General features: G+C 43.1%; 1 protein-coding gene across 1 annotated transcript; it reads left to right on the forward strand.

Moving 5' to 3' along the window:
* The first annotated feature begins 372 nt into the window (after window positions 1-372).
* LOC104229563 (uncharacterized) lies at window positions 373-5192 on the forward strand. The gene is made up of 6 exons (XM_070158559.1): window positions 373-657; window positions 848-976; window positions 1059-1250; window positions 1323-1712; window positions 4916-5026; window positions 5133-5192. The coding sequence occupies exons 1-6, from the start codon at window positions 373-375 to the stop codon at window positions 5190-5192; spliced, it is 1167 nt and encodes a 388-aa protein (XP_070014660.1).
* The last annotated feature ends 6792 nt before the right edge of the window (window positions 5193-11984 follow it).

Here is an 11984-nt window from a genome sequence, read left to right on the forward strand (position 1 = left end):
TCGAGCTTCGACGAGGGAAAGGATCGAGGGTGGATGAGCAGATTTGTCCGGGTAAAGAACTCGGATATCATCCTGGCCCAGAGTATGCCCTTTCCGGAGAAATGGAACACACAACGTAAGAAATTTTCCCTTAAGAACTTTTACTACTTTTCTTTTGAAATAACGACCTCTCTGCGCTTCCTGCAGCCGCTTCTTGGTACCCCGAGGCGGTTCCGAATTTGTCGAGATGGATCGAGTGGTTGGATAAGGCATTCCTATATCTTGTTCGGTCTTGGACCGACCTGGCCAAGGAGCGATAGGTTGCCAAGAATCATGGTAGAGTTTCTTTACCGCCTACGCCTCGTATTTGTGTTTCTACCTATGCCCTTAGTGATGACATCTTGCGGTTATTGCGCTTGTGCAAGTCTTGGCGAGAATATGCAGATGAGGCCACCCCCTCGTGGTGAAGTGGAGGCTTCGGAGCCCGTCAAGGGAAAAAAGAGAAAAGGCAAGGCAACTATCGCCCTTCCTACGACAAAGAAACCCAGGTCACTCAAGCATCGAGCCTCTACTAGGACCTCTGCTTCAACTTCAGGGGTGAATCCTGACACCGAGGAAGAGGATAAAAATGAATGCCAGCTAGCGCAGAGGACGAGGTCGAATGCGAGAGCCTCGCAGGTGCCTTGATCGGAGGCTGCTGAGTCCGGAACGGCCAACTCCGATCGGTCTCATAAACCGGAGACCCTTGAAGAGGGTGTTAATGCGGCCTCAAATCGCACAACTAGGTTTGATGTAGTTTCCATTCACACAATAGGGGTTAACTTTTGGGGAAGTCAGTGACATGAATGACTTTATCTCATGCTTCCAGGTCTCGTCAGGGGAACTGAAGGACGCTCGAGAAGCGATCGTCGTCAAAGCAGGGATTCCTCTCCAAGGGGGAGGCTCTATTGCCAACATTTTTTACGGTGTTAGTGATAGCGGCGAAGAAATTCATGCGGTAGGTGATAGCCATATTTCGTGCATTTCTTTTAGTCTCGGGCATCGTTCTCTGTCTTTCTAACTTTTCCGCTATGCCGTAGTGTAAGGATATGTACGATCATGCCTTCCTTCAGCTCCGTGAGGAGCGTTCTTACCATGAAAAGGAGTGTAAAAAACTTACCTCTATGCTGCGGGATTCAGAGGTTCGCTCTGCCCGGGGAGGGAAAGAACTAGGAGAGCTCCGAGCTGCTTTGGAGACGGCGCTCTGGGAAAAGGCCGACCTTGCTGCGCAGGTATTTTGCCTTGCTTGTACCCGACTTCTGCTCACGTATTCTAACATAAATTGGCTTGCCTTTCTTTTGTAGGTTGAGCAAAATGGTTCACAGATTAGCCAACTAAACACGAAGATTTTTGGGCTGAGGAAGCAAAGTGAAGTAGCGACTATGGAGTTGGGGACATCTCAGGATCTTCTCAAGAATGCTCGCGAGGAGGTTGCTGCCTTGGCCGCGGCCAAGTCCGAGGCTGAAAGAAATGCTGCCACTTGTCTGGAGGACGCAGCCACGACGCACAAAATAGATCATGACGTATCGATAATAGCTGAGCAGAAGCTAGCTCGAGCCTTTAATCATGCTAAGGCGGAGACGAGGAGAGAGACCCTAGAAGAGATCGAGGCTAGAGGCGTCGACCTGTCAGCTGATCTCGAGGAAGCCCACAAATTGGAGAGAGAACTGGCGCTTTTAATTGCCCCGATGAGGGCGAGTATAGTAGTAATGAGGAGTAGTCCCCAAGTCATTTTGCATCCCCTCTTTTTCCTTTTGTATGTAGCCCCCGGGGGATGGATTTTGTAAAGATGTTTCTTGTGGATACGTTATTGGCAATGTAAAAAAGAGGGATTTTCCTCCTATCAGTTTTTCAGTCTCTTTTTTCTTTGCTCCTTTGCTTTTGCGGATTGGCTTTTGACTTACGATGTTGGCCTTTTGGAATCTGTTCTCGGAGCAACCGGGACCCTCAAACTGGCCATGCCTCGGGGTTAAAATCGACAGCTCCTGTCAGATCGGTGTTGGTGATATCGGGGAGCCCTCGAGGCCTCGCAGTTTTTTTGAGTTCTGCGAGGTAGCATCATTCCCTCTATCCGGTAAAAGAGGACCTGGGATGATTCCGCCAGTACGTTTCCCTAGGAGAGGGTGACCAGAATTAATTGGCCTTTTTGGGTAGGCGGGCAGTTGCTGCTTTGCCCCTATATATTCACTAGTGAATTTCTCCGCGCTTTGCGCGGTTTAATAAAATAACTTTTGAAATAATATTTTTTATTTAGTTGAGAAAATAAATACGTAGCTTTACCTATATGCATATAGGAGTATAAATTAATTATACAAAATGATTATATCACAAATATAAAATTTATTATCATAAATAGCTTGATCAATTTGACAGATATGTTACTACTATGAATACTGTAAAATAATTAAGCATTTATTTTGCAATATTGCTCAACTTCTAAACACTTCAATTATCCTTCGTTTACGGTACTTAAATAGGAAATTTTATAAAATAAGATTTTCAATCATATTTAGCTTAAGAGATACATAATCGCGAGTGACCATATACAGTCTTCCTTCCAAATCGATAAAAGGAAAACCCTTAGCCATCAATGGTAGATTATTTGAAGAACTTGTTGAGACAATATGTTCAAAACTCTGTCGAAATTCCTTAATACGTGCAAAGAAGTTGAGACGCTCCTTAAGGTTCCTCTTTTGTTTCCCTACTGTTTGCATACACATACAAATTATTTCAGTTATTTGACATGAGGAAAATAATCACATTTTCTCAAGTTATCAGTTGTCTTGAACAGCTATATAATCAATCATCCTCAATTCATTTTTAGTTGTTTGAAAAAATAAAAACCAAAACCAAAATTCAATGTGAATTGCATACAATTATTCCTAAAATCTAAAATATATAGGGTATTTTTATGCCAAATCAAAAGGTAAGATTATTGCATTTGAAATTTTGAATATATGCAGAACACTACACGCCTGCAATATACTAAAAGAATAGCAAAATATGCATATAATATCATTAATGATAGCGTATTCATCATCAAGCTTGAACTGAATTCTCAAATACTAACCACAAATAATGCCATATGTTCAACTCTTCCTTACTCCATAACCAAAATTATGCACAAAAAAATTGTACGAAATAATATAATTTCGGCAAAAGAAATAACAACAAAAGAAAAAAAAAAGAAAAAGGAAAAAGAAGAAAGAAATTTTATGTATACAAAGTTTCGAACGAAAAAGAGAGGAATTATTAATGAAGAAAAGAAGAAAGCTATGAAGAATAGGATGTGTGTTAGTATTTATAACATAATATTTATAATAACCAATATAATTCGTAACTGACATTGGGTAATAGAAATGGAAAGAATAATGTCTAGTGAGTAATTGTAATTAATGGAATGAGTATTGAACTTATCAAGTGTAATTTTAATGAACTATTAAATCTATCAAGTATAATTGTAATTAACATGTTCTTTTGAACGTGTCCTTTAAGAATATGAAGAGTGGGTAAACAAAATAAATAAAATATTTGGGAGTTATGAACACAATTAATAGAGGAAATGGTTATATGTTATCTTATAGAGATTTTTGGGGTACTAAAAATAAAATAAATGAAAAAATAAGGGGGGAAACTCAAAAAAATGAGAAAAAAGATAAGTGAATTTCTTGGCCAAAGAGAGGTGCCACCTCACCATTTTATTTTCCACAATTATATATATATGGATTCATGCGCCTTTCCAGTGGTGATTCTGCTGCTTTGATAGACTATCTCTTCCGTAGAGCCAAGCGCTTTGTTCTAGTCCTTTCTCTCCCCCAATTCAAAATTTTTGCTTAGACCCACATCTTTTCCCTCCTATTCTACCGTAGCCATGACTGCTACGTTGACGTTCGATCGTCGGGTAGAGGGGAATTCTTCCTGTGTTCTGCACTCGGTAAGTGATAGCGACTCACCTCCGATGTCCGGTGAGCGAGACTTGGGGTGCCTTGCCTCGAGGAGAGTTGTCACGTTGGGGAGGCCTCCCAATGTTCCGGGTCACCGGGAGCATGTGTCGAGGATCATCTTATCAGTGGGAGAGGAAAACCTCGAAATGATCAGAAAAGAATGCGGGTGGGGAGAAGGCATGGTATTACAAGTACCTTCTCCCGAGGAGAGCGTCATGACATACATTGATTTTTTAGCGTATACACAAGCTCCTGTCGTCGGTAGAGAGGAGGACGAGGACCGTGAATGGATGAATCGGTTCGTTCGGATTCGAACCATCGATGTCATTCCTAGAGAATATTTTCCATTTCACGAGAAATGAACTTCACACGTAAGTGTCTCCTCTGAACTATCATCATTTTGACAGGAGGCAGGCTCCGTAATGATATCTTTCTGTTCCATATTTATAGCAACTCATTGGTCGCAGAACGAGGTCCCCGATTTAGCCGAGTGGTCCCTTGCTCGATTTATGATAGGCGCCGGTGGAGAAATCTGTCCAAAGGGAGATGGGAGGCGAAACATTGTGGTAGGTGTCCTGTGCTTTGCTTCCAAGAAAATGGCACGTTTCTTTCTAGCTTATTTAACTCAACTGTCGCAGGTGCTGGGGGTTCTTTCGAAATGAGGCCGTGTCCTTCGGGGGAGGAGAAGAGATTGTTGGCCTCGAGATAGAGGAGTGATGACAAATAAAAAGATGCTCCGGGGTGTGAAAGGGCTTGTAGTGAGGTGACACCTTCTCAACGATCAAGGAGAAGCGATTCGGTCAATCGGCCACCTTCTGAAGGCGGTACACCATCGGATGTTGCTTCGGCTTCGGCGAGGCTCAACGGCTTGACCTTATGGTGGGTTTTGATTGCTGTAAGATTATTCCTGCCCCGTGCCTTTCTCTTTTTTTTTATTTAGCTTTCTTTCATAGGCCTTTGACAATCTTAAATCCGAGCTGCTTCGTAGTGAAGCCCCATTACGGGAAGCTTTAGATAACGAGAAATCCCTTAAGCTTCTTTGTGCGGAAAAGGAAAGTGAGCTGGTTTCCCTGCGGCGCAAGGTGGACCGAAGCCTGACCCGTGAGATCCGCCTGGAGAATTAGGTACCCTGTATTTCACTCTGGCTTGCATTCCCCATTTTTACCTCAGCGTCTTGATGTTTTGATATTTCAGTTGAAAGACAAGGCGGAGGAGCTGGGACAGCTCTAGGGCAAGGTTGGTCGAGCCAAATGTGAATTCAACGAGGTACAGGAGCATGTAAGTACCCATTTTGCGGCTAGAGAGTGCTGTAGCCATGGTTTCTGCTCTTGAGGCGCAAATCCAGACCGTTTGCGCGGATAATTCTGCTCGGGCGAATATGATCGCAAGGCTCTCGTCCGAACTTTCAAAGGCGAAGACAGAGGCAGTGAATGTCTGGACTGAAGTTGTGATGAGCTATACCAGGGTGGGACAGAAAGCGGTGGCCTATTCAAAGAGTGCTGCCATTGCTAAAGCTGAACTGAAGAGATCCCTTGATCGTGCAAGCAGTAGCAAGGAGTATGCGAGGTGTAGATCCCGGAGGGAAGTTCTCGAGGAGATTCATGCCAGGGGCTTTGATCTCTTAGGGGAGATCTAGCAAGCAAAAGGAAAGGAGTATGATACCAAGTTCCTTCTGTCCGATGCTGAAGATGGTGAGGAGGGGGCCGCCGGGCCATAGTCACCGATGGGGTACATTTATTCCCTGCCTTGTTCTTTTGTACATAGTTTTCATAATATGTTGTAGACGGAGCTTGTATTTGATCGCCTGTATGTAAAAAATGGGGAACCCCGCACTTTGTGTCTTCTGTTTTCTGTTTGCTAGGATCTCAATCGGGTCGATTCGACCTTTGAATTAGTAGGAATCTTCGAACCCGTGGTACGGCCGTGAGGTTCATTAGGCTGGCGACAACGGCTTTTATCTTTTGCCCTTGGGCATACGCATTTTAACTGTTTTGGGTTTAGTCTCCGAGTCGGGCTTCGACTCGAGCTCAATCGATCCTCAAGTTTTATATCTGCATGGGCTGGCGACAGTGGCTCTTACGCCTTGGGTAGAAGTGACCTTTTATGTATGTGGACCTGAGGCTCATGAAGCTTGCGGCGATGGCTCTTACGCCTTTTCCCTTAGGGATGTATTAGTTAACTATTTTGGATCCGGTCTCCGAATCAGGTTACGACTCGAGCTCATTTTGACCCTCAAGCTTTCAAAAATTTTAAGCTAGTGACAGTGGCTATTACGCTTTTGGTCATTGCGAACGTTTAGTGTGTGTGGCACTTAAGCATATGTAGGCTTTGTTTTCCTCTCGTTAAGGACTTTTTGAAATAATTTTGTCTGACCCGTCGTCTGTTCGGGAAGAACCTCGATTTCAAGTCGTTTGCGGCGATGTTCGAGCACCTCGGAAGGTTTAGCTCGTAGGCTGAGTAGCTCGAACCTTGTGATTTGGAGCTGACATGGTCGAAGCTCGTTTACCTATTTGAGGGTAGCCTGTTTAACTGGTTCTTTTCGAAGTAGATTCGAAGTAATGGCCTGTGATTTTATAGTGACAGTCGGGCGTCCCCGAGTCGCGTTAATTTGGCTGGTGCAGCCGTATTGACCGTAGTCATTTGTGTTTGGCCGGAGCTATTTTTGATCCCGAGTGTGGTAGTTTAGGCATCTACATTGAGGGTATGCACTTTCGGGAGTCTTACAAATGCAGTATATAGCCTAAACTTCGGGATCGAGTTTTATGACTGTAGTAAGGTCTTACAAAATTTTCATGCCTAATGAGGTCTTATAGTTTTTTCATGCTTGTTGAGGTCTTACAACTTTTTCATGTCTGTTGAGGTCTTACAATTTTTTCATGCCTGTTGAGGTCTTATAATTCTTTCATGCCTGTTGAGGTCTTACAGCTTTTGTTGCTATATTAAATAGATCTTTCTAGACCGAGTTTGCCCGCTCGGGGTCTTATGGCCTCAGGTTTTACGTGAATGGCGATTGGCATCAGTCTCCGAGTCATCGAGTTTGCTTAGGCTCGAAGGACGTTACTTGTGAGCTCAGAATTGCCTCATTGAGGGCTTATGAGCATGGATTTCTGACCTTGAGGCCATGCATGTATTAAATTATTGACGCTAGTCTCTGAGTATTTTGGGACGTACTCGATGGAGGGATCCTTGCCGTGAACATGCTGAATTTTCTTTGGAGTATGAGATGCTTTTGGTGAAAGATATTCTTTGATTTCTTGGCGTAAGTACATGTTGTTTTCTTTCTGTAAGCCCGGCTTATGCGAACACTGTTTGTTCGACCGTTTGTCCCGGTACATCATTTACTACTGGAACTTCGTTTTCCATTTCCTGGTACAGGGTTGATTGCAAGAGAAGCCTTGTAAGCTTGTTGGGTCCTCTTTAGGTAGCGTGTGGACATTTCCTCGTTAAAAACCTTGCCGGCAAAAACCCATCTCGGGATAAAAACTCGGTCGAAGGAAAAGAGTGCAACAGACGCTTTGAAACCTTAGTGCCCTCGTGCCAGATCGGTGTCTCGACTGCTTTGGTCACTGGCCTGCGCAAGAGTTACCATGAAGTAAAAGATAGAAAAAGGGAGAGATGATTATACCTTAGTGGCGATAGCGCTCTTGGGTTCTAGCGTTCGTTTGGCGGATGCGATGTAGCCCTTCATATGAATACGACCGAGGGCGTGCATTAAAAAATCGTGTGGATGATGTATTGGGGTTCATCTGCTTTGTCTTTTTTGTTGTTTCTCTTTCTCGGGACTGGTTTTTAGTTCGGTTGCTGAGGAATTCCCGAAGGTGCCCGTCATCGAGTAGCCGGGCCATTTCCTCCTGGAGTTGCCTGCAATCCTCAGTTCTGTGCCCGTGCGAGGTGTGAAACTCGCATATCAAGTTGTAGTTACTTTGGAAAGGATCTGAGTGTATAGGCCTGGGCCATCATGCGTCCCTGATTTTGCTGATGGCAAACACGATGTCTGATATATCGACGTTGAAGTTATATTCTGATGGGCGTGGTGCCACTATTGGCCCTGTGTCCCCGTCAAAACCACCTCTATTGATGGGTCCCTGAGGGTTCTGTCCTCTGTTCACCAATCGATCATTGCGTGGCGGATTGCATCTTGGGGCATTCCTCCTATCATCGGGGTACGGCTGATACCTCTCTTTATTTGATTTTGACTCCTTCGCCAGGAGTCTGCTCGGATATACTGAGCCCGAGGGAGCTCCTAGTTGGTCATCCTCGACCCTGATCTTTGACTGGTATCGATTGTGGACGTCTGACCAGGTTACGACGGGATATTCGATCAGATTCTTTTTCAGCTACCTTGAGGCCACCGAGCTTCATTCATTCAGGCCTTGAGTGAAGACCTGAACTTCCCAGTCGTCGGAGACGGGGGTAGTTCCATTCGTTCCTTCTGGAAACGAGACACGAATTCTCGCAGCTTTTCGTTCTCCCTTTGCTTAATCTTGAATACATCAGACTTCCTTGTTGCTACCTTGATGGCACCGGCATGTGCCTTTATGAAGGAATCTACTAGCATGGGAATTGAATTTATGGAGTTAGGAGCTAGGTTGTGATACCACATCATGGCCCCTTTCGAGAGCGTATCTCCGAACTTCTTCAGTAAGACGGACTCGATCTCGTCTTCCTTTATGTCATTGCCCTTTACCGTGCACGTGTAGGCAGTGACATGTTCGTTGGGATCTGAGGTCCCATTGTATTTTGGGATTTCTGGCATTCTGAACTTCTTTGGAATGGGTTTCTGAGCCGCTTCCTCTGGGAACGGTCGTTGTACAAACTTCTTTGAATCTACACCCTTCAGGACCGGGGGTATGCCCGGGATTTGGTCGACTCTGAAGTTATAGGTTTCGACCTTCTTGTCGTTGGCTGCTATCATTTACTTTCATGACTCGATCCTTTTGGTGAGGTCCTCCAGCATTTTCATGATGGCATGATCGCCTACCGATCTGTTGTTGCTCCATGTCTCCGGTACCTGTTCGGCTGGGGGAGTAGTTTCCGGTGCTACTGTGCTGGGAGTCTTCGTGTGGCTTTGCAACTGAGCGATAGCCAACTGTTGTGTCTGCAATATTTCAAAAATAACATGAAGACTAACTTCCTATTCTTCCCGGGATGGGGTTTTTTGGGCTTCCTATTGGTCGCCATGTAGTATGCTCTTGTCAGTGTGTGAGGTTTCGTCGACCTGATGCATGTTTTGCGAATCCGCGTTCGCTAGAATCGGTCCAGGTGCGTTATCGGGGTTCTGCAACGGTGCGTTGACAACTGGAACAACCACACTGTTTTCTCAGTGGTTTTCGAGGTTGTCGTTCTTGACTCTGTTCACTGAGCCAGACATTTTGACCTGAAATCGAAGATCTTGGACAAGAAGAAGTGTGAAAGATAACTTGTGTTGTGTGACGAAATCAGCAAGAACATAATCACTATTATTTTTAACCCCACGGTGGGTGCTAAACTGTTTACTGTGAAAATGGTAATAACAATTAAATTTGTTGATGGGACTCTAAAAATACATGATCTATTTTTATGCTAGTTGTTAGAGCGGCTGATGCTAGATATATGAAGATAAAAGATAAAACACGAGCTAGAATAGAGCTGTGATCAAACCGAGGGGCTTGCTGTCCGGGCCTCGGACTGACCGATGAGGGGCCTCGAGTCGATGCCTGGGCTCGAGCTCGAGCTATCAGGGATAATGAGGAAAGGGCTAACAGTTAGGATATAATTAAAGGAGGCTCTTTATGGCCAACATCAAGCAATAAATGAAGAACAAGTATGAAATCAATAAATGAAAGAGGTAGTCTCGAGCGAGTAAGTTAGAGAGAAAAAAGAGAGAGAGAGAGATGTTATTGATCTTGTGTAGAATAGTTAGAGCAACATCAACCCTTTACAAAGTGGTGAGGATCCCCTTTATATAGGAGGGGAAAATACAACATAGTGTAGAATGCATTAATTGTAAAGATACGGAGATGAGACGGCTAGACGTGATATTAGACTCTGCCGGTGCTATCTGCTCGCCTCAGGAATTCCCCACCTTCGGGATCGTCATTGGGTCGAGCGTAAATGAACCTGGAGGGAGAGAACCCGAGCACAACCCTACAGCCTCGAAATCTCGATATGACTCCCCAAAAACACTTTAATGGCGAGAAATTGAACCCTCTGATTTCACCGTATACATCTTGAAATACTTTTTCCCTGAAAGGGCAATACACAATTTCAACTCATGAATATGTAAAAACTTAAAACATATTGGAAATACTTACAAAGCATACATTAGTTAAAACAACCACATTGGGGCATGACTTGAGGACATAAGCTTTTAGGCAAATCTATTTTCGAAGTCAATTTGTAATAGTTGAATCAAGGTTCATTTCATAACCTTTCTCACATCATTTTATTTCATTGGCACTATTAGCCATAAGTATAAATTTCATTCTTGGCACGGTGGCCACACTTTATATCTCCAACTCACTTATTTCACTTTCAAGCATCTTTATAGATTATCAACAATAAGGCATTTTAAATCAAGACTTTAGGTACACATATGAGCAATTAAGAGTCTTAAGCACATCGCGTTTTTCTCACATAATTCTGCATCATAACTTCCACTTGAAACATGACTCAAAGTCATAATCTTTTAATGCACACATTATTCTTGAACACATTCATGACGTATAACATAATGTGATAGGAGCATTCAGAATATGTTTTGAATACATAACTTTCGACACTTTGTTTACTCGGGATAATTGAATTTATTAGGAACAACTCGGAACACGAGAATTAGGAACTTGAGCCAACCATACTTGGAACTTACGAAAACATCATGGAATTCAATTCTAAGAGAGTAGTTTAGCCAACATACCTTGCTTGAGCTTTTCTTAGATTACTACACATCCCAATACTCTTAGCAAGTTCTATCTATAGAAAGATAACGAAAATCGGATAATAATTAGAAGGATTCTCATGACATAAGTCTCTTGGGAATTTTGTCAAACCCCTACTATGAAAAATCATCTTCAAAGCTTTACAATGATAATACCTTCCTCCATTAACCAATTTCAACAAGAAACCACCCAAAATTGTTCAATAACCTCACACACTACCTCCTAATGTCACATGCATGGCCTATCTCTAACCCACAACATATATAGATCCATAACTTCTTGCATAAAGTTTAGAAGAGTGACTTACCTGGATATATGATGGTTTTGGGAGTGGCTTCCATGATTCTTGAAGATTTTGGGCAAAATTGGATGAATAAAATTGCTAGGTCTTTTTTCTCTCTCTCTAAGATACTCTCACTTCTTTCTAAAAATATCAGAGTTTATCTTATAAAATGACCCCCTAAGGCCTTATATCAAAATAGGGTCGGATAAGAATATTTCCAAAAATGACCCCCGAAGTCAATTATATAGTGTAATTATGTAGTAGCATAATCGATATGTGGCCAGCAGAATAAATATGTGGGCAGCAGAATCGATTATGTGGCTAATAGAATAGATATGTGGCTAGCAGAATATTTATGTAGCCTGTAGAATGATTATGTGGCCAGCATAATAGTTATGTGGCCAGCAGAATAGTTTTCAAAATTTTCCCATTTTTTATGTTCCACTCTGCAACGGATCTGCGGTGCGCGTAGTATTCTGCGGTCGCATAATTGACCGTAGAAATGCCATTTTCTGCAAGAATTTACCTCTAATTCCCTAATGCATTGTACAACCCAAAAAGTCTATACCGTGGCTCGTTTTCTACAATCCTCAAACCTATTAGTCTACCTCGACACCACAAAATCTTAAATTCCTTGGCAAAATTTTACGAGGCTTTATAGTGTGTGGTGACCATTGGAGGATTGGAGACTAGAGTTGAACTCTTATTGCTTAGTATGGTTGATTTAGACGTGATTTTGGGTATGGATTGGTTGTTTCCATGTCATACTATTCTAGATTGTCACGCTAAGACCTTGACGTTGGCAATTCCGGGGTCGCCAAG

Source organism: Nicotiana sylvestris, chromosome 10 (genome assembly GCF_000393655.2).
Source record: "Nicotiana sylvestris chromosome 10, ASM39365v2, whole genome shotgun sequence".
NCBI lineage: Eukaryota > Viridiplantae > Streptophyta > Magnoliopsida > Solanales > Solanaceae > Nicotiana > Nicotiana sylvestris.